Source organism: Leptodactylus fuscus, chromosome 5 (assembly GCF_031893055.1).
Source record: "Leptodactylus fuscus isolate aLepFus1 chromosome 5, aLepFus1.hap2, whole genome shotgun sequence".
In the NCBI taxonomy this organism is placed as follows: Eukaryota; Metazoa; Chordata; class Amphibia; order Anura; family Leptodactylidae; genus Leptodactylus; species Leptodactylus fuscus.
In genome coordinates, this window is record NC_134269.1 from 96,550,785 (window position 1) to 96,574,767 (window position 23,983).

General features: G+C 40.5%; 1 protein-coding gene across 1 annotated transcript; it reads right to left on the reverse strand.

Moving 5' to 3' along the window:
* Nucleotides 1-6,798: 6,798 nt before the first annotated feature.
* LOC142203248 (TRPM8 channel-associated factor homolog) lies at nucleotides 6,799-23,895 on the reverse strand. Its single transcript, XM_075273817.1, has 7 exons — nucleotides 23,279-23,895; nucleotides 19,684-20,609; nucleotides 17,236-17,330; nucleotides 15,072-15,285; nucleotides 13,244-13,483; nucleotides 11,760-12,097; nucleotides 6,799-7,050 (listed from the first exon to the last, which is right to left on the reverse strand). The coding sequence occupies exons 1-7, from the start codon at nucleotides 23,893-23,895 to the stop codon at nucleotides 6,799-6,801; spliced, it is 2,682 nt and encodes an 893-aa protein (XP_075129918.1).
* Nucleotides 23,896-23,983: the final 88 nt, after the last annotated feature.

The following is a 23,983-nucleotide window of genomic DNA, read 5'->3' on the forward strand; positions in this document are numbered from 1 at the left end:
CTAGAGGGCGCACAGTTCAGTTATCCTATAAAGGTGCTTTATGGATTGTGTAAGAAACTGTATATGTAACTGTATAGTAAAAGAATCATCAAAATATAAAATGTGTATATATGTATATAGAGCAAAGTCACATCCTGCTGCATACGATAATCTGCCAACAGTCTCCTGATAACAGATGCTGATAGAAATAGACAGAGCCCGGGCAGAAATGAACAGTCATATGCACTCATTATCTAGAGATATATAGGTGGTTAGAGAATGGTCTGTGTGAATGAAGTGGTTGTATACATGTGTGACCACTACTCCACGTTGTGGAAACACTACTTTTTTGTGTGTCAGATTTTGTTGCGATGTTTTTAACCAAAGGCAAGAATGGTTACAAAAGAAATGAGAACTACATACGTGGACAAAATTGTTGGTACCCCTTGTTTAATGAAAGAAAAACCCACAATGGTCACAGAAATAACTTGAATCTGACAAAAGTAATAATAACCAAACTACATGTTGACAAGCCACAAAGCTTCTGGGAGAATATCCTATGGACAGATGAGACAAAAATCTAACTTTTTGGCAAGGCACATCAGTTCTATGTTCACGGACAGAAAACTGAAGCGTATATTGAAAAGAACACTGTCCCTACTGTGAAACATGGAGGAGGCTCTGTTATGTTCTGGGGCTACTTTGCTGCATCTGGCACGTGTCTTAAATCTGTGCAGGGTACAATGAAATCTCAAGACTATCAAGGGATTCTAGAGAGAAATGTGCTGCCCAGTGTCAGAAAGCTTGGTCTCAGTCACAGGTCATGGGTCTTGTAACAGGATAATGACCCAAAACACACAGCTAAAAACTCCAAGAATGGCTAAGAGGAAAACATTGGACTATTCTGAAGTGGCCTTCTATGAGCCCTGACCTAAATCCTATTGAGCACCTTTGGAAGGAGCTGAAACATGCCGTCTGGAAAAGGCACCCTCCAAACTCGAGACAACTGGAGCAGTTTGCTCATGAGGAGTGGGCCAAAATACCTGCTGAGAGGTGCAGAAGTCTCATTGACAGTTACAGGAATCGTTTGATTGCAGTGATTGCCTCAAAAGGTTGTGCAACTAAATTTTAAGTTAAAGGGGTTGTCCCATATCAAGGATCCTATCTATACTGGTAGCTTATGTAAATTGAAGACTTTTCCTAAATACATTGCTTTAGAAATTGTGCTTTCTTTGCCTGCTATGTGACCTCTTTCCTCCCATTATTTACACAGCGTTGCTATAACCACGGACCTGGAAGATAGGACAAGTGACATCACTTACTCAGTCCCAGCAGAGCAATCCTTCAGCTAATTGCAGTTTTCTGATAAAGCAAAGTCTGTTATCTCTCTATGCAAACGCACAGATAACACCAAGTCCCTTTTGTACAGGTATGTGTATAATAACTGATCTGCATCTGCTTGTCCTGTTCAGCAGGGGGGGGGGGGGGGAGAGAAATACACAAAGTGAGACACAGGCATTACAGGCAAAGCTGAAACAAGGAGATGGGGAAAACTACTTTAAGGGAACCATCATCTATGTCCAGGCCTGTTTTATGAGTTTTATTTCTTTAAAAATTCTGTTGAAGCATGGTTGAAAAGCAATGTCTGAATTTCATTTCTTCATTTTCATAGAATATTTATTCATTATTACTTTTGTCAGATCCATGTTATTTCTGTGACCGTTGTGTTTTGTTTCTTTTTTTCATTAAATGAGGGGCACCAAGAATTTTGTCCACATGTGTATATAGTAAACTCTTATACTTTTACGATTTGTTCAATCCACTCCTGGCTTTGGCTCAAAAAGCCGCAGTGATCACTGCAAAATAACTTGTATTCAGAATATGTCACTTGGTGCAATTCATGGTATAGCAAAGTTTTTACTTCCCTAACAGTAGGTAATAGTCTTATGTTCCTAAGGAAGAGGCAATTATATTTTATTATATATTTTATACTTTATTTCTGTAAAGTTATAGATTCTGAGTAAGGCCAGACCCCCATGTAGCGTAAACAGTGTGGCTAAAAACCGAAGCATTTTTCATGTGAATCCCATCCACGTATTGCAGAAAAATATGTGCAACAGAGACGCTGCGATTTCAAAAACAGTTGCAGTTTTGGAAATTACAGGATGTCTATTATGCAGTACCTACCGAAACACTCAACAGTTTTCCTATAGGTATAATGAAAGCAGAACGTCTGCAGAGGACTTTCTGAGAAAAGCGCTGCCGGAAAAACCATTATGTTTTTTTCCACAGTGCTTTTTTGCTGCGCCCCACTATGTGGGACCTTAGTCTAAAAGTTGTTTTACAGTGAATCGCAACTTTCTGTTATGCAGTGTTTTTCAGTGCTCCATGTCTCAATGGGCTTAGGTGGAGAAGCCATGCAAATTGCAGGATTAAAATAGCCTTTGGTTTCTCAGTAAATATACAGACTGCATGTTAAATATCATCCACAAAAACAACTTATATCTGAAATGTGGCTGAGTCTGCTAGGGCACACGCTTTTGACATGAAAATGGTACATGTTCTATTCTACTATGGGGCCCAATAACAAGTGTAACTTCATTGTTTTATAGGTAATATCCCTATGTTTCTGTTTGTGTTCCTGTAGGTTAAAGCACCATGTTGCAGAAAACCAGCTTTTTCAGCTGCAGATTTTATTGCAGTTTTTTGAGCCAAAGCCAAGAATGACTGCAACAGAAATGGGAAATATATAGGAAGCTCTTATACTTCTACCTTCTGCTGAATGCACTCCTGGCTTTGGCTCTAAAAACTGTAACAAAATCTGCAACAAAAAAAGCTGCATTTTCGCAACGTGGGGCCTCAGCCGTAAAGAGGTAAAGAATAACCTCCTTAGTTTTGCAATCTTAGGTAGGCTACTGTAGATGTCCATACAGTATATTGTATCCCTGGCCAAGACGTTAGCAAACCCTGTGTAGCAGTATATTATGGTATTTGTTTGCTGTTTAATGACCGCTGTATTGCCATGTAAATGCCATATATTGATTAATGTGTTTTCTTGCAGGTGCATTGTGTAACGTGGTACAGTAACTGCACTCAAGGGCGTTGCTAAAGGGGGTACAGGGACAAGGCCATGGACTCTGAGGGGACCCCAACCCTCTCTTTGCCACATAAAATATACTAATATTTTAAATGGTACAAAGTATGTCAGGCCTCATTACAGATTTTGCATTTTGGCCAGGAGATTCAAGTTACACCTCTTGTTTCACCCAGGTGTTTTAACACAGGTGGATTCACTTTTGCATGTTCCATGGTATATTCCAAAACTAGCTGCATTGTGACACTGAGTTTCTTCCAGGCTGTATAAGGCCGTATCCGCCTCAAAATCCTGACTAAAAAGACAGCTCCTATTGAAATCAATGGGAGCTGGTCAGTTCTTTTTTCTGGGAGCCGGTTTGTCCCGGCTCCCGGAAAAAGAAGCGGGATGCTCATTCTTCAGGCCGATTCGCCTTGCAATTCGGCCTGAAGACACTCCCTTCTCCCGACTAGGCCCATTCATTGGACCCAATCCGGAACAGAGTGCGCGACCGGATGCCAGTGCACTGCACCGGCAACCAGTCGCAGCTACCTGTATTTTGGTCTGGAACCTGAGGCGGCCTCCGCATTCAATGGGAGGCGGAAAATCCACGTGGTATTGGTAAAAACTGCTTGGTTTTTTTCAAGGTCTATACACTGTGCTGGAGGAAAAAAACATTTCCTAATTCCTGAAGCGGATTTTTTCCTTGCCAAAATCCTCGCCAAAAAACTCTGTGGCTAAGTTCATATGGGGTTTTTGGTCCGGCACTGGGACATGCCTTCCTGTGACTTTTGGCCACTGAGTGTAATTTTCTGCTGTGTTACTGTGCAATCGTGGAAAGGATTAACATACCCGTTGCAAGTTTTTTAATACAACTGTTAGAGAAAAGATAGCCACTGACAATATGTCCCATAGTTGAAAGGTATATTAAACACTAAATTAAAATACAGCTTAGAGAAAGACCAAGCCCCTTTAGCACAAAGTCATGCCCATACAGTGCCTCTTGTCTCCCATAATTTTTCCTGTCCCCCTTAAAATAAAAAATATAAAATATGGGTCCATTATATTATATGGGTTATCCACCTTTATACTATTGTTGTCCAATAATAGTAGGCCAATAATATTACATCGGTAGGGGTTTGACAGTTAGAACCCCTGCTGATCAGCTGTTCTGATATAGCGCAGCTACCAGTATGCCTGAAGCTGTGCTGTTCACCAGCTGTACAATGTGCTACAGTACCTAAACCCACAGCTACACATTGTTCAGTGACTGAACAGCCTGGCTCCTGGCATATTAACATTACTGGTCGTCATGCTATCCCAGAACAGCATATAGTGTCTAACATAGAGCATACTGTCTCCCATGTAGTGGCCCCCATAAAGTAATGTCCCCATAGAGTAGCCCCCGTAGAGTATATTGTCAATAATATAGGATAATGTCCTCATATATTGGCTCCCATACAATAATGCCCCATATAGTGGCCCCCATACAGGATATTGTCCCGATCTAGTAGCCCTCATACAGTATAATGTCCCCCATACAAGATAATTTGCTTAGTACTTAGTACCTTCTTGTCTTCACCCAGCCTGTTCTTGGGAGCAGGACATAGCAGGAGGAACAGGTACATACACTAATATACTTATCTCTCAATCCCTGCAGCTTGTAGGTCACAGGCCCAATGTAGCCGGCGGCCTTCAAGTCAAAAAGTGGTACGGCAGGAAGCCTGTGGTTTCCAGCTCTACCATCTACAGAAGTGGGTCAGAGCTTCTCTTCTCATGGTTGTATAATCTGATTGTAGTTTTAACAACTGGATCTGCCGAACCAGGGAGAACTGGCTGCATCCCATCCCTGACCATAAGGTCATTCTTGTACAATCATTTATTGTTACAGGCAAGTGTAAGTGAACGCTTATTTATTTATTTATTTAGTTACTTATTTATCTTACTTAATACCAGCATATCCTGCAGCTGGGTCATTATCCCAGGCATAGGGTTTACAATCTAAATTCCATATCAGTATGTCTGACCGTCCTTGGAGGAATCCCATACAATCACCCCTTTGGAATTATCTGGATTTCTGCAGTGATTACTAATAAAACATCATTGTTCTACATGATAGACAAACACAATCCTACTAAACTGATAACTCCCAAACAGTTGTAACCTTTATGTCCTTTATTGAGCACATTGAGTAAATATTCATAGTACAGGAAGAAAAAGGTATTTCAGTTAAGATATGACTGGAAGTGAGGAGGCAAGCTCATAGTACTAGATAATATCACAAGATAGACAACCAACCAAAAATAAGCAACCTAAAGTATATGCGTAAATGCATGGGTTCCTTTAAACTATACCAAGCCCTAAAGAAATCTGTGTCCTCACCATACACATGAAATATCCACAAGAAAAACAATCGTGAGTATGACACTTAGTATAAAAGGAATATATTACACATCCAGTCTTGGTCAATAAACTTGTCATAATTTTATTTATTACATCATACATATATATAAAAGATGGACATTAGAAGGGGAATCTACAAATACAAAGGAGGAAGGCTGCATAGCCGAAACGCGCGTCTTGTACTGGGGAGTGAGTGCCTCCTATTGGCAACATGGGTAAGCCACAGTGCTATTAAGCCTGTATATAGTGGTATAGGATACATGTTAACTTATCTTGTTATAGTCACCAATGTGTGTGTATCAATGCTATTACTTTAAAGGATAGGAGACATATATTGGACCACATGGTAACTTTAAACTTCTAGCATTTTCTTTGAGCTGTTGTGGTAATGTGTATAACTTAGTGGCCACTCATGATATATACCTCAGCGGCTATTGATACTATTGCTATGTGTATATAATGTCCACACACGGTGTATAAAGGACCCCAGTGCTGAGGTCCTTTCTGGCATTAGCTTAATCCATGTACATTCCATTGTATGTAAATACTTAAAGGGACCACGTACCATCTGTCGCACTTCACTTTTACCCAGTCAGTTTGTATTTGTAGATTCCCCTTCTAATGTCCATCTTTTATATATGTGTATGATGTAATAAATAAAATTATGACAAGTTTATTGACCAAGACTGGATGTGTAATATATTCCTTTTATACTGTCATACTCACGATTGTTTTTCTTGTTAATATTTCATAGATAATATCACAAGCCTGGGTTATTTTACATTAGTATAGCTGGTGGGGCACCGCCTGAATATACAGGCTTTACTACAGCACTCTTGTTCCCTGCAACTCAGTTACACCAGCCAGCCCCTAGCATTGCTATACCAAGTTGTCCTCTGCTGTATGAGCCCCAGTTCTGGCACACTAGCCTGTTGTCAGGTATTTCGGAAATTCAAATTAGAGTCCCTATCAAGATAATGTGGAATCACAAGGTATTTTAGAAATATTGATGAACTGAAGCACGCTTACTAGGAGGGGTGTTAAAAAATTTGCTCTCAAAGTTGTAAAAATTTGATATCTAAAATCACGGGTCTCTATATTTTTACCTTTAAATATTTATAAATTCTGATTAAGCCAATAGGTACAATCTCTTGTTGGGGAACAATGGATGGATTCATATGCACCTATCAAGCAGAATGTGTTTTGTGTGAGGAATTTGTGTCCATTTAATAGGGTCATAAACCGGAATGTTGTGGCTGATTTCTTTAATAAAAAGAAGCAGAAACTTTTTTTTTTATTACTTCCCTTTTCAAACCTGACTCTTGCAATTTTGACTAATGAATTTACTTGGACCCAACATAGGTCTTCATGGGGTTTTCTTTCCAATCAGGCAGGGTGGACAATTTCTGTCTGGTTGCTTCATCAATGGGCCATCCCCAGGTCTGGAAGAATGGGGCGAGGTTTTTATTAACTGCTTGAGAGAATTTCTCTGCCCAGCGATTCATCTTGCCTTTGTTCTCACTGCTCACATTGGACATCATCTGATACTCCGAGAAAAGGCGCTTGAAAGGGTCCCAACCAAAGCCCTCTTGTAGCTGAAAAAGTAGAAAACATGATGGGTTGTGCCAAAAAACATGACAATTACCATGACTGTATTGTTATTTCTGGCACCTAATAGCAGTCAGTAGAATACTGGGTGGTCCCTAGCACTTTCGTGTTAGTGGCACAGTGCTAGGAAATACTTGACTATTGACTACTATCAGTACTAAAGGTAAAGGCACTGATAACAGATGATAGAGCAGCTAGCCTCAGATATTTTAAAAACTCCCACAGACATAAATGAAGAGATCCCTGGATGCACCGTTTCCAGTCCATTCTCACTGGCCACAAGATGGGTATCATGGACTCCTGTTCTCAAGATAGGTGCTGGTCCCAGACATAGTTCCAGCATGTATAACATATTTATGACATATCCACTGCAGAGATACGAATATCTCTTTTCATATAATGTTAATAAATGACCTAAACATACAAATATTTGGTTAAAGAGTCAAACATGGAAGTCATTCTGATTTCTAAGGGGGCGTTCACACTACCGTCGGTGTCCGACAGCTAGTGTCCGCTGCTAATGTCCGTTCAAAATCTTGTGTGGACATTAGCATCGGACACTAGCTGTGTCCGTGACATTTTGCATTGATTTAAATGGATATCGGGTGCGTTCTTTTACTGTCTGTGGGTGTCCTTAACTGTCCGTTCCCAAAAATGTCCGACTTTTCAAGCAGACAGCAAAACCCGACATGTAGGTTTTTGCTGTCCGCTTGAGAAGTCGGACAACTTTGGGAACGGACAGTTAAGGACACCCATGGATAGTAAAAGAACGCACCCGATATCCATTTAAATCAATGCAAAATGTCACGGACACAGCTAGTGTCCGATGCTAATGTCCGCGCAAGATTTTGAACGGACATTAGCAGCGGACACTAGCTGTCGGACACTGACGGTAGTGTGAACACTTCCTTAGTTTGGTGATCTTATACTTTTAAAGGATATAGATCTTGATTAGAAATTTCCTTTTGTTCCCATGCAGATCTTGCTAACTCAACAAATGTATGTAGGGAGTATAGGCCATAGAGTATATGCTGACTGTTACCATGAGAATATGTAAAGATGAAAAGATTTTTCCAGATTTATATCAGGAAATTGTTTATAGTTTCTTATGTTTAAACAACTTACTACTCTGAGGGGTAGTTATATTGGAACAAACTATATTCCTCCTAGACCCTAGACCAATCCACATAAAATATAATGGTAGAAAAAACTTGGCACTCACCCTCTGCGTTAAAAGTCCAAACTTTATTGTAGAAGTCCAAATAAAAATATACGGGAGGAGGCACGCTAAATGAGAGAGAGTGACAGCTGTTTCGTGCTGTTCGGCACTTTATCAAGCTCTGTATAGTCTCTCAAGGCGTGCTACCTTCTACTTATAGCAAGTTACACAGTATACTGTATACACAGTATACTATTCAAAGAGGACATTTATTTATAGATGTCTTGTTTAGTGGTTTTCATTCAGGTCTGCTATTTACACACTCCCATAGTAGGAGGAGTTTACTGTCGGCTTTATGCTGATTGGTTGAATAGTTTTCAAAATAAAAATCAAAGTTTAGAGATTCCATACTCTGTTTTTGAAAGTTTTTTGCATACATTAAAGGATGTGTTAACAATTAAAAAATACTATTCAATGCTGTGTACAATATAGATTATAAAGAAGAATTTCTAATGCCTAATCTTTTTTGATCACTATGGAATTTGTTTTTATGAAGGTGTTTCTTCTGTGCTAACAGGCATCATAGCAAAGAAAGAGTTAATAATCAGTGTGTCTTGGTTTACTGCTGTGTAACTTGCTATAAGTAGAAGGTAGCACACCTTGAGAGACTACAATGAGCTTGATAAAGTGCCAAACAGCACGAAACAGCTGTTGCTCTCTCTGATTGAGCTTGCCTCCTCCCATATATTTTTATTTGGACTTCTACAATAAAGTTTGGACTTTTAACGCAGAGGGTGAGTGCCAAGTTTTTCATCACCCCTATGCAGGCTACTGTTTGTTTGAGTAGTGTCACCTTACTTTATATATACAATTCACATAAAAGTCAATTTCTAGAAAACAAGTGGTAACTAAAATGCAACTTTTATTAGTCATTCCAAAATAATGCCTGAGTAGTGTCATAATATTTTAGTCCAGGACACACTCACCAAAAATAGACCTACACTCTGTGAGCAAGGTTCATAGAGAGAAAAGATATCAAACTCAAACAGAACAAATAATGTTGTGGTCTCTCAATGCACCAATGTTCCAAATGGCATATATCAATAGCGGGAGCCAGGAAGCCCCTTTATGTTTTTACTTGGACCAAAACTGCAGCATTGGCTTAAAGGGGTTGGCCACTTTCAGACCAATATTGACAAACAAATATACAATAAAAAGATATACAATTTTCCAATATACTTTCTGTATCAATTCCTCACGGTTTTCTAGATCTCTGCTTGTTGTCATTCATTCTGTTACTTCTAGTAGATAAAGGTCTGACCATGGTCATGTGACTTACGGTCCATGGTCATGTGATGAGCACACAGGTGCCGCTCGTTATAGTCACAGCACAATAATCAGACATCTGCCTAGTAATCCGCTGTGCACCTGTGTGCTCATCACATGACCATGGACCGTAGATCACATGACCATGGTCAGAGTTTTATCCACTAGAAGTAACAGAATGAATGACAGCAAGACGAAATCTAGAAAACCGTGAGGAATTGTTACAGAAACTATATTGAAAAATTGTATATCTTTTTATTGTACATTTGTTTGTCAACATTGGTCTGAAAGTGGCCAACCCCTTTAATGATGGACACAAATAACTAGATTGTACAACCATAGTATACAAATCCTACGCTCTATAATATATTTCCTAGATAAATCATAACTCCCAGGCCTAACCGGTATTCCTTAGCTGTCTTATGCCGGTTCACACTAGCTTATGTGTCCTGTCCGCAAGGAGTCCGCATGAGGACCCCCTGGGGAGGGGAGGAGAGGGGGAAGAGGGTCATAGAAGTAGTAATTCCCGCAATCAGAGTGGACTCTGATCACGGGCATTTGCTTGGGCGGCTACTTTGCAGCAGAGTGGCCACTATCATCTTTACATAACCGGCATCCGCTGTAATATAACATCGGATGCCGGGGGGTTATAGCGCCTCTGGGATAAACGCCGGGGCCCGCATACTTACCTAGCTGGTGATTGCTTGTGGGGTTTGTTGTTATAACTCCTGGTCAGATCAAAATATCTGTATTAAACAGCTGATACTCTGATCTGACTGGGAGTTAGACACAGCAAGCCCCACAAGCAATCACCAGCTAGGTAAGTATGTGACAGGTCCCTCGGCGTTTCAGATCACAGTATTAGCTGTTTCAAACAGCTGATACTCTGATCTCTTTGTTCCAGGGCACTGTCAGCTATGATAGCAAGCCCTGCAGCGAGTTGTGCACCGTGAATGGTGGGTCTGTACAGATCACAGCAATCACCAGCTAGGGAAGGCTTTTAGTGGTCCCTCGTTGGTGACACGGGAGTCTCAGCTTCCGGGTACAGCTGAGCTCCCAATACTCTGCCCTTATAGCAGCAAGAAAAAGTCCCGGTAGCCGCAATGTGACTGTACGTCATGGTGGGCTAATTAAAGTCTGTCCACGACATACAGTTACGTCGTAGTGGGCCTAGAGGTTAAGCTAATTGTCCTAACAAGGACAGTGCGGGGGTTTTGCTCATCTGGATTTAATACAGGCTGACGCGTTTCCACCAATAGGATTAATTAAGGGATGTGACAAATTAAACCTCAGCTTATTGCCTGCCAGCATGACCAGAGGTGCAGTTGGCCTCAGTATGCCAGTGCTGCTGTTTGGATTCAGGCAAAAGCATAAAAGGGTTTGCTGGCAATCCCTATTAATATATTGTATCTGATATTGAGAGGTTTTTCAAGCACAAAGCAGCAAAATTGCCACAGGTTAGTCACCATGAATTTGCCAGCAGCGAACCCATGTCAAATTGAAGTTACAGCATAGTGGATGTCAAAATCCCATCCACATGCTGCATAAAAACCCACAGTACAAAGACTGTTTTAAAACACAGCATGTCAAATATTGCTGTAGCTTATATTTGTGGTTTTCGACCTAATGCTGAATGTCCCTGCAGACATTGACGCTAGGTTCATACTCGCATTCAGATTTCCGCTCTTTGGGTCTGCTTGGAGACTCGAAAAACAGAAAGCTAACCCGTTTAAAGAGTGGTTACTCACAGACTATAAAGGGGCTTGCTGGGTTTCCACCTGAAAAATGCTGAAAAATGCTTGCAGGACTTTTCTCTCTGCATTTCTCAAGCAGATTCAAGGGCAGAAATCCCAAACGTACTTCAAACGATGGTGGTACCTAGCCTTAGCAGCTTTTTAGATTTGTGTGACCTAATTTTACATGACTTTTCTACTTACTCCTGGCAGACTGTAGTCTGTTGTGTTATTTGGAAGACTGATATTGCACTATGGATCAGCTTATATATTACTATTTCATTTACAAAACTGCCAACACAGGCATTTAAGATGTGACCCAAATTGTTTAGAATATGACATAATAATGATTTAATCTAGACAATGATCCCTACTAGTAAATTAGACCTACCTTGGCATCTGATATAATGTGGAATGTGGTCAGGATGAGCACACATTCCTGCTTAAGTGTTAACCACAAATTGGTTCTATGTCTTACCTGGAGATAAGTTTCTAGTGCTGTCCACACCTCCCAGTCTTTTAGCTTTGCTCCATTCTTCAAATACTCTCTGATACAGGCATCCCTTTTTGCTGGATTCAGTGAAGAATGAGCTTTATCCCTTGGGATTCCCAGTACATTTTCATGTACATATACTGACCACAGGTTACATGTGGCTTCTGTGGTGTGAGGAGGGAATTCCCATCCTCCTCTCTGCTGGTTGTGACCAAGTTCATGTATAGGCCCCCATATTCCCCCCTTTTTTATTATCTTAAGATCTGTTATTTCAGTTGCTGTTGGTATATGGCACATTATTGGGTATCCAGCATGCATCTCTCCTACAGTGAAATAAAGGAATTTCAGAAAATGAATAACAATGTAACTGTAAGAAACACTAAATCTTGGGGGTGTTTTGTAAACTATAGCTAAATAAATGCTGTGAAAAACAGGAATGCACAAAATCGGTGCCCTTGAGTCAGATTGGGTATCTAAGGGTAATGGTGAGAGAGCATTGAAGACTACAGTATTATTGTTTGAATTGCCCCAAGGTAATTCCCAAATAATGCTGCTAGGGAAAGAGAAGGCAGATATAATGAGGCCTAAAACGCTACCCACTCTGTGTTCCTATTTGCCACAACTGTCCTAATGACAGGGGCAAGTGGACGACAAACCTTACTCTATATAAGTAATACACAGAACAGGACAAGACAACACAACACAGAAGAGTAGTTCGCAAGCCAAGGGTAATACCAGAGGGACAAAACAGTACCAAATTACAATCCAAAAGAGTAGTCAAAAAAGCAGAGGTCAGTGAATACAATACAAGAGCAAGTGAAAACACTTAGCAAGTTCAGAGACATAATAGCCAGCAACCATGTATAGGCTGATGGCCAGTTTACGGAAGTCCAGAACCCGTCCCAGGCTTGATTGGCGGATAAGCTGTCAATCGCAAGCACACAAAATTTATCCCTACCCATGCTAACACAGAATGACAAGAGTACGGGAGCAGGTAATGATGAGCAGACACGTGTCTGGTGCTGTACAATGTGGTGCAGGAGTTTGTACAGGTGAGGATGGAACAATTATGAAGAGAAGAACAGAGAGAATTTGGTATGCCTTTAGGAACCCTTTCTGTCACAGATCGCTCCTCTCTGGAGAGCTAAATCTATCAAACATTTATGGTTGATCAAAATAGAATTCTTACAGAACAATAGATATAACATAGCAGTGCAAACTACACAGACCCCCCACTACCTTAGCCACTACCAGTCCCTGCCCTGGGGTGCTGCTCCTTGACACCCCTCTTTTCCTTAATACATGGAGGATACTGTTATTTAAGATCAGTGCAGGGAAGAGAATGCAGCTGCCATCTAATTGTAGCACTTTATTCTTCGTATCAGGTTACTGGCATGTTACTTATCAGGACACACACAAATATGACTGTAATATCTTATCTGAATGTTCTCTCAAAGGCACCTTCTTACCTGCTGAGATTTGCACATCCGTGACAATCCTTTCAGGATTTACAAAAGTTTTAGGAATCATTGCAAGTTCAGCTATTGCAGTCATTATCTTGTCCCATTCAGACAACAAAGCTTCTGGATCATCCAATGAACGAATCGCATCAGAGGGAACAGTCAAAATAATATTCTCTGTTATTAGTTCGGCCCAAGGAGCTGGGTATTTGCGAATAGTATTTAACCAAGATGAAAGGTTGGTCTGACCTGGAGGACAAAGAAAACAAAAATGCACTGGTGTTTATAGTTACAATCCTTAAAGGAATTAGAGATGAGCCCTCGTTCACATCAGCGTTTGGATTCCGTCCGGGAAGTCTGCAATGGGACCCCCCGAACGGAATACCAAACGCAAGTGCAAACGCTGATGCAGTAAAAGCACACTGACCCCATAGACTATAATGGGTTCGGTGTGCTTACTGCCAGGTCTCCACAGGGATCGTGTGGACAGGAAAGTAGTTCATCATCTACTTTTCTATCTGCATGATTCGCATGATTTTTACCCAAACTTTTTGTTTGCTTTGTTGCCCATGATGCACATTTCTATCTAGAATCCCTTAATAGTCTTAAGAGTTCATTGTACCCTGAACAAATTCAAGACACCCTGTGCCAGATGCATCAAAGCAGCTCCTGAACTTAACAGAGCCTCCTCCATGTTTCGCAGTAGGGACAGTTTTCTTTTCAAGATATGCTTCAGTTTTCTGTCTGTGAACATAGACCTGATGTGCCTTGCCAAAAAGTTTGATTTTTTCCATCTGTCCATAGGACATTCTCCCAGAAGGTTTACGGCTTGTAAACAAGTAGTTTGGTAAATTCCAGTCTGACTTCTTTATGGGTTTTTTTTTCAACAATGGTGTCCTCCTTGGTATCCCATGTAGTCCACTTTGGCTCAAACAACGACGGACTTATGTTCCTTGGGCTTGAGGTTCACCTTTAATCTCTTTAGCAGTTTTTCTGGGCTCTTTTGTTACCATTGATATTATCCTTCTTTTTGTTTTGTCCTTCTGGCCACCTCCAGGGAGGTTGGCTACAGTCCCATGGATCTTAAATTTCTGAATAATATGTGCAACTGTAGTCACAGGAACATCAAGCTGCTTGGAGATGGTCTTATAACTTTAACGTGCTTGTCTATAATTTTCTTTGTAAATTCCTGAGACAATTCTTTTCTTCGCTTCCTCTAATCCATGTTGAGTGTGATACACACCATGCCACCAAACAGCACAGTGAGTATCTGTAGCCCTATATACAGGTCCACCGACTGATTACAAGATTGTAGACACCTGTGATGCTAATTTGTGGACACACCAAGATTTAACATGTCCCTTTGGTCACATTATTTTCAGGGGAAACATCATTTCTGTCCAGGCCTGTTTCATGAGTTTTATTTAAAAAAAATCTGTTAAAGCATGGTTGAAAAGCAATGTCTGATTTTCATTTTAATAGAATTTTTATTTATTATTACTGTTGTCATTTTCAAGTTATTTCTGGGGCCATTGTGGGTTTTTCTTTCATTAAATGAGGGGTCCCAACAATTTTGTCCATGTGTGTATATCAAATTATTCCAGCGCCCCAATGTTTACAGATCTTTTCCTACACCCCTGGCCTGCTCTGCAAGACAGGTTGGTTGAAGACCCCTTTCCTCTTTACAGAGCAGGGAGTGACAAGTTCTCCAGAGCCCTCTTCTCTCACAGCTCAGTTATCCTCTCTTTTAAAGTATGGCTTTAAAACTGAAGTAAGAAGTATATGTGTAACTGCACAAAAACTAAATCAATAGTGAAGCCAACTAAACCTTACTTACCTTTTATAAATGTTGGTGCTGGTTCTGCTCCATACACTGTAACTGGAACAATTCCTAGTTGACTTTTCTTCTTGACAATAACATACAGAAGTCCTCCAAAGATACAGGATATGACAACAGTCTGAGTAACAACATTTTCTCTATGTATAACCACTGGAGCACGACACAACTCTTCTTTTGAGCTCAGGTCATCTGAATGACAACCAACCTGTATCTGCAATAAATAAGAAGGCTATAAGACTAATACTAATGTACTACATATGACAGTCTAATCGCAGAATACATCTAGTTTACTTTATTTTTACAATGCTGTTTTGAAAAGTGACAAAGAAAAATGGAGTCACATTAAGGTATTTTTAAAAACTGTTCCTATGTTTAGAGGTAATAATGCGAGTATGGTCACCTACAGCTGTTAAGCACAGGTAGATATGAGCTGCAGATCAGACCTGGTGAGATCAGAGACTGGTGACTGATGAAATAATACATGATCCTTTCTTGGCTCTGTGTGTCGACGTTGCAGATTTTTCCAGTTATACCAAAGCTGTCAATATCCTACTAAATTGCTTTAGTTGGCAATTCTCAAAACAACACATTCTAAAGCTGTTGGAGCTTCATAAGGTACAACACAAGTAATATCCCTGATCTTATGAAGCTGAAAAGACTTTGACACAAATTTTTAAACAAAGTAAAAGCTAACTTTTTAATATATTATAGAGCTTGGTTTAACCTAAAAGTAATGTATCACAATAGGCAGTGCCAAGAAAAGTATTATCTTTAAATTTGTGCAGGAGTACCTAGAAGAATTAAAGCTGTTTTGACGACAAAAGGTTGTCATGCCAAATATTGAAGTGATTTAGATTTCTTTTTTACTTAGTTACTTTGCATTAGGTTAATTGAATAAAATAAACAACTATATAAATAAACACTTCTGTTTTTAAAAGCACTCTTTGCAGTATTTTTCCACACATCCCTAAATCATTTGCACTTTTGTTGTATCACACATAATTTTCTTTGCAGTAGTTATGTCGGTAAACTTAGCTGTTTGATCTCCATGGGTCTGCTGGTAGTTAGCATGTCCAGTGTTGAACTGGCCTACCAGAGAATCATCCAGTGGGCACAGGCACTACCACATGGTCTGACAGAAGATACCCAAATGTGAAGGGTACTATTCAATATTATCTCATGGGCTCAAGGAACCTTAGGGCCCCTTCACACGGAGTATACGCTGGCTGATTCTGAACGTGTAAACGTTCCAAATTAGCGGCGTTTAAAACAGATCCCATTGCTTTCTATGGGATCCGGCATACATGTGCTCCCCATAGAAATGAATGGGCTGCTTTTTTCCATTCATTTCTATGGGGAGCGCATGTATTCCGGCTCCCATAGAAAGCAATGGGATCTGTTTTAAACGCCGCTGATTCGGAACCTTTACACGTTCATAATCAGCCAGTGTATACTTCGTGTGAAGGAGCCCGTAGTCTGACACTGAGCAGGTCTAAATTTAGCTACTCAAACACATTAGGCCTGGTTCACATCTGCATCGGTAATCCATTTAGGAAGTCCGCAGAGAGACTTCCCGAATGGACTACTGAACGCATTGGCAAGCGATGTGCAGTGAAAGCACATGGACCCCATAGACTATAAGGGGGTCCGTGTGCTTTCTGCATGGTCTCTGCACGAGTCATATGTCACAGTAAATCGTGAAGTACTTGCCTGTCCGCATGACTCATGTGGAGACCGTGCGGAAAGCACACGGACCCCATTTTATTCTATGGGGTCCGTGTGCTTTCACTGCACACCACTTGCCTATGCGTTCGTTAGTCTGTTCGGGGGGGGTCCCCATGCGGACTCCCCGAATGGATTACCGATGCAGATGTGAACCAGGCCTTAGATCCTTGTAGGCCAAAATTGTCTACTTCAGCCATTTCGCTGATGATTCGCTGTGAAAATACAATTTTAGATATTTTCAGTTAGCTGTCTAGCAAAAATATCAATGATTTTCGCTCAGCTGGTTTTTAATGTTGATGTGTGGATATTTTTTTTTTTTTGAGTGATCCCATCATTGATCAGATGGTCACACGACAACTGTCCAAAATCTAATGGTTATGGTTGGATTTAGGCTCTTGCATAAAAAATTGGAGTGTAAATAAGATTAATCCTTTACCTGGAGACCTTTCCCCACAACTGACGCTGGAAATGTAATTGTTGCTGTTTTTTTAGGAGGCAGGTAGAGTCCAGTACTTCTCCATGCATCTTTACCTGGATACAAAATAAAGAAAGATATCTCACTACAAGCACACAACTAAAATGGTCTGCTCACTAAATAATGTATATAACTTCTTTAGCTTTCTCTGATTTATGGAGAGGATGCATGCTACATTTAGCAAATTTAAAAAAGTGAATAAGGCACACACGATGACTTACTGTAAGCTAGAACAGAGAGTAGCTTCTTCTCTGGCACACTAAATCTGTCCTAATATTACATGGATAGCCATACATCGAAATGGCCGCCATGTAATACTACATGAAGTACCTGGCTTCCAAGACTTTTCTCCACTATTTACTGAAAGTGCAGAATCCAGAATACATTCTGAGCAATTAAAAAGGTACAAAATCAGCCTGTTCTACTACAATATTAACCTAGAGAAAGGCAGGTTAATATCTATAAGGTACAATAGTTTGCATCTGTCCTCAATTAATTAGAAGAAAAGGAATTTACATCCTCAGATCTGCAATAAACACATTCTTCTATTAATTCCTTTGATATTTTTATGATGGTTGATAATCAGTCATTCATAGTCATTGTTGAGAGTTACAGCTTTTTCAGTAAACAACCTTAGTTTATGTGGCTGGTAGGCCTTTGTTCCTTTACCTATCTACATGCACCTTGTTAAAGTAACAAACTCGGGGAAAAAATAATCTAATTTCAGTATTGACTATTGATATGTTTCTTTGTAGACACTGCTAAGAGCCTTTTTTAATATCTTAGTTTTGTTACAGAATCTTAGTCATTTTTTGAAAGGGATATTCCCATCTTAAATGTTTGTTTCATTCACTTGAATGGGAGTTAGCCTGTGGCCAATGGCCTGTGAAGTAGAAATTACATGGCCTGCTTAAAACAGCTGATTCATGGGGGTTCCAGACAACCTCTTTAAGGTTGATATAGCTCTATAAAATACAGTGGAGCCTCCCCAGAAGACAACCTCTTTGAGAAAACCCTGCTCTTAAAAAACATTTTTTCTAGTGATTTTTCTCCCATTATACTCTATGGAATTTGCCATCAAAAATGGGTGTTATGTTAAAGTTGGACCTTATGCTAAGACCTCACATTGTGGAAAAGCTGCTTTTCTTTTGTTTCAGATTTTGCTGCATTTTTTTGAGCCAAAGCCAAGAGTGGCTTTAACGGTAACAGAAAATATATAGGAAGTTCTTATTCTTCTCCCTTCTAATCAATCCACTCTGGCTTTGGCTCAAAATCTGCAACAAAAAAAGCTGTTTTTTTTCTGAAAAGTGGGGTCTCATCCTTAAAGTTCAGATTTGGCCTCCAAGTGGGGTCAATTTTGGCAATGGAGGGGGGAAATGTAAAGAAGAGCCAAGTTAGGGTCTGGGAATGAGATGGGGAGCCATGCTATTGACTAAGAAAAAGAGGAAAGCCATGCTGGGGACCAAGATCTATAGAGTGCCATGCTGGGGACCTTCTTGTACTAGGAAATGTATAGGTTATTAGGAAGTAAGAAAGACTTGAGCCCACACTCCCCATGGTTATGTGTAGGTTGAAGTGACTTGTTCCATGGCTGTTTTATAACTCCTAATCAGTTCCTGGAACTGTGCATTATACTAATATGACACCCAAAATCAAATGCATCATTTTGGGTTCTCTTTTAAAATAAATTGAACAACACCCTTAAAGGGAACCTGTCACCATGAAAGTGCTGTGTAATTTGCAGGCAGCAGATTATAGAGCAGGAAAAACTGAGAGGATTATTATATAGTTATGTGGAAAAGTTTCTATATAACTTCCCATTTATTTTGCTTTTCTTTCTCTGCTTACAGGGAATAATTGAGGGCAGTGGGTGGTCTTAACAGTGATTGACAGCTATTTCTGTATGCACATTCATGGGGGCTCTAAGTCATTCTTAGGGCTGCTCACTGAACTAAAAATGGAGAAATTACAAGGTAGCCTCTGTTCCCACGAAGTAACGTGCCGCTCATTCTGACACGTCAATACGTGTCAGAGCGAGGCGCTTGAAAACAGGTCCTATTGACTTCAATGGGTGCCGGCATACACGCGCTACACATTGAAATCAACGGGTTACAAAGCCTCCCATTGATTTCAATGTGTAGCACACGTAAGCCAGCACCAATTGAAGTCAATGGGATCTGTTCTGAAGCGCCTCACTCTGACATGTGTTTATGTGTCAGAATGAGCAGCGTGCTACTCTGTGGGAACAGAGCTTTATACAGAATCTTAGCCCTCAAAACTGTACATCAATCTACTCAGCTCCTTCTGCTCTACAATATGGTGCCTGCAGATTAGACTGCATTTTCATGGTGGTAGGTTCTCTTCAAGCCTTACTTAGGTTATACAGCCTTGGCTTAAAAGATGTATTACCTTGATTTGTAGCATCAATTTGTAATGTTATACCGCCTTTGTCTGGATGACCCAGACAGGTGACGTCATGGACCAAAGATATGATAAAACCATCTATAGAGCAGGATTTTACTGGATTCTTTTTACTGACATCGGGTAAATTACATTCTTGAACCCTTGCTGAAAGCTCTTGCTGTATTGTTGAAATAAGAGGACTTGATGGTAACTTTAAAAAACTTGACGCATCTCTACTGAGCTGTGACAGCCAGGAACACAGAGGTGGTTTTATCTCATCCCCTTTCTTAAGATGCCTCAAGAATGGGTGCAATGCTCTGAGGAAGTGATAGGTGTTAGCTGTTTCCTGAGGATTCAATGCTTTATAGTCTTCTCTTTTAACTGTCTTATTCAGAATGGTGATTCCAAGCTTGTTAAGGATTTTATTGCCAGGATACTGAGAAATAACATCTGGATTGGATACGGACCAGCTCCAAGACTGCCCAGCAATTAGAAGACCTCCTCCCTCTGCCACAAACTGCTGGATTGTTTCTATTTCTTTATCATCATAAGATGTACAGCAGTAGATGCTGAGACCTGGAACCAAATCAGACACTACACATGGTAAGCCTTCGTTCTGCAAGATCCGAGCAAGGTCCTTCAATTCTTTACTGATACCAATCTTTCCTGTTTTACCCATACTTAGCCAAGAAACAATATTTATAGTTAAAGTCTTAAGTTCAGGTTTAGTTACAAATGTTTCATGTCCCTCAACAACGACACGTCCCCTGCCATAAAAGGCAGCGCCAACAAAGCATTTATAGTCATCAGTCATTCCAACTGGAAAAGTCAGTGGTCCATGAAGCAGAAGTTCTGAAGGAAAGCTGTCCCCACTGATGTTCAGGCTGGAGATACCTTCAAGAAGAATCTTTAGTTCTGTTGAAAAGTCCACACTGTAGAGGAAGAATAATTACATACATTTAGCAAAAAGCTAAACAGAGCAGTTAGACATGTACTGAAATCTGCGCTGGAGACTTCTTTGCAGTGTCCACAGAAAATCGATAGAGGAAAAAAGTCCTACACTGAGGATTTTTTCCTCCATCGGTTACAGTTTTAAAAACGATGGACACCCAACAGACCCTATTATAGTGAATGGTGTCCAAAGAGATCTGTATGTAACCGCTATTTAGAAGTCTGCCTATCCATTGTTCTGGTCCTCTAACAAACAGTCTATGCGAGGGAGAGACATTTCTAGTGTCAACCTAGAATCACTGATTCAGTAATGACCTAATTTGGGCCAAAGAACAAAGAAAATTTTGCATCGCCTTATTCCAAGAGCTATAACTTTAGAAATGTTTTTCATTTCTTTTGCAGAACAAGCTCTATATTTTAATGGCACTAGTTTGGGGTGCACATAATTTAGCAATTCTGCTTTCTTTAACGTTTATCGTTCAGTACAAACAATACATGAACTTACAATATGGTAATGCCAACTGTTCATAGCCCTTTTTATATTTTGCTTTTGCAAATAATATTATGTTTTATGGAAAAAAGTAATTTTTGTTGCGCCTTCATCAAAAAACTTTAATTTTAACTTGTCATCTTTACTGTAAAAGGCTTGTTTCTTTTGTGCAATAAGCTGCAATATTTATTGGTACCATTTTGGGCTTAAGTAATTTTTTGAATAATTTTGTTTTTTTTTCACAAGGAGTGAAAGCAAGCAAGTGTGGAATAATAATTTGTTAATGATATAGTATGCAGTATAAGTAATAGTTAAAGTGATTTCTATGACAAAAATATTGATGGCCTATCCAATGTGAACTAGCTTTTGTTCCCTAACAGAAACCTGTAACCGTTTACTTCTTCTGATGCATGTGTATAGGGAAGTTCTTTTTGTGCTATATGAGAATAAAAGGTTATTGACTACTTGGAGAACAAGAGCTAATTTAAATATAAAATATCCCGGGGCCACATCTTTGAACAAGTGGATTTAGCAAAAATCTGTAAAATCGCGTTTTTTCCTGCTGCACTTTTTACAGAAAGTTTGCAGAGGAAACTTTGTTTCCATTATGTCTATTGGGAAACAGCTGGTATTTCCATAGGTATTAATGACATGATGTCATTTCTGAAACTAAGATGGCTTTGGAAATCACAGTGTTTCCGCTGCATGTATTTTTCTGCAGTGTCTGTCAGTGTCTATGTCAATCCCATTCACTTTGCAGGGATTGTAAAATGCTGCGTTTTTGCGACTTGGGGCCCCACATTAAACATTCTCTGAAGTGTCAGAAACAAAGGAACAGGAGGGTACTACAAGTGTCGTGCCCCTATGTTTTCTGACTCAATCGATGAAGTCCCTAACTCAAGATCTCCTTTTTAATGTCATAAAACAGTCTAAACATAGTCTGAAAAACAGTGGCAGAGAAATAACACTTACAATAATATTACTGGATCCTCTAGGACAGGGGTCTCAAACTCAACTCAGCATGTGGGCCGCAGAGCAAGATCCCAGCCAGTCGGCGGGCCGCACCGCGGCAAATTTAGCTCCACCCACTTTTATGTTGACTCCGCCCATTCATTTTTCATGTGCCCGCACACAGTATAATCCTCCTAGAGTCACCCGTAAACTATATGTCCCCCCTCCATCTTTCCCCCAGTTACATATACACCCTTCATCTGCCCCCAGATTCATGTCCCTCCATCTCTGCCCCCAGATTCATGTCCCTCCATTTCTGCCCCAGTGTCATGCCGTTCTCCCCCCTCCCTTCGTCTGCCCCCAGTGTCATGAGCACCTTCATTCCACCTCAATGTTTAAAGAGGACCTTTCACCATTTTACCCACATGCAGTTCTATATACTGCCGGAAAGCTGACAGTGCGCTGAGTTCAGCACACTGTCGGCTTTCCCGATCTGTGCCCAGTGTGAAGAGCTTACGGTCTGGTACCGTAGCTCTTCTATGGTCAGAAGGGAGTTTCTGACAGTTAGCCAGAGACGTCCTTCTTCACAGCACAGCCAATCGCGCTGTGCTGTGAGAGCCGGGAGGAACGCCCCCTCCATCTGCTTGCAGTACTCGTCCATAGACGAGCATTATCAGGGAGGGAGGGGGGCATTCCTCCCCGCTCCACAGTACAGCGCGATTGGCTGTGCTGTGAAGAAGGACGTCTCTGACTGACTGTCAGAAACGCCCTTCTGACCATAGAAGAGCTACGGTACCGGGACCGTAAGCTCTTCACACCGGGCCCACATCGGGAAAGCCGACAGCTTTCCGGCAGTATATAGAACTGCCTGTGGGCAAAATGGTGAAAGGTCCTCTTTAACACACAAAAAAACACTTATACTCACCATCCAACGCTCCCCCGCCGCGCTCTGCAGTTTCACTAATAGACCTGTAGGCGCGATGTGATGATGTGACGTCATCACATCGCGCCTATATGTCCACTAGCCGGAACGTAGCGGCTAGTGGATATAATCATCTCGCAAGGTATATTTTGACATAATTTATACTAATAGGTGCAAGTATCTACCCCTAACTCCCTTATTAGTCTCAGAAATGTTAACAGAACTTAATAGGAAACAGGAAGGGAAGAATGAAGGAAGGATCATATTTGTGATCTGTGTGTACTCACTTATTGTTCCATGGTGTCAATGGCATCTGTTTGCTGATATCAAAACGTCCTTTTTCTCCATAAGTGTCTGTAAAATACACTCCAGCAACAGAAGTTATTTTATTTCCAGGAAAATGAATCAAAGCATTTTCTGATTTGTGTGTATAGGACCAGTGCCAGGCTTGAGCTCCAATGAGAAGACCACCTCCTTTTTTCAAAAATGAGATAATCTCCTTAGCTTGACTGTCCTCATAACCAGTTGTACAAAGGACTCCTAAATTATCCTTCAAACCAGAAATCTGCTCAACTTTGTGCCCAGAAGCTGAGAGTATCTCTTTCAAATTCTTGAAGCTTGTGTCAACACCAATGACTGCTTCTGAGGATGGTTTCAGCCAGGATATTGCGTTCTTCACAAAATCCATAAATGAAAGCTGGTCTATGTATGTTTCATGGGACATTACCACAATTCGGCCTTTTCCATACTTTGAGGCAGCAATAAGGACATGATTTTGAGGATTCACAAGAACTGGGAATGCAGTGTCACCAGTCAGAAGAAGCTTGCATGGCACATTGTTCCCAGAGAAATCCAGATGTGTGATGCCATTGACAAAGGAGTAGTAATCTTTACTAGAAGTCATATTTCTTATAGTCTGAAAAAAAAAAAAAAAAGTGAACAATTGTGATTCCCCCCTGCCTCCTGCTTGATGTTCCTTGTTCTCACCAACC

Coding starts and splice junctions, on each gene's coding strand:
- LOC142203248 (XM_075273817.1), bottom strand. CDS start 23,895: ATGACTTCTAGTAAAGATTACTACTCCTTTGTCAATGGCATCACACAT. Junction 20,610..23,278: donor TTGACACCATGGAACAATAA/GTGAGTACACAC, acceptor CTTCCTCTACAG/TGTGGACTTTTCAACAGAAC. Junction 17,331..19,683: donor AATTGATGCTACAAATCAAG/GTAATACATCTT, acceptor TTTTGTATCCAG/GTAAAGATGCATGGAGAAGT.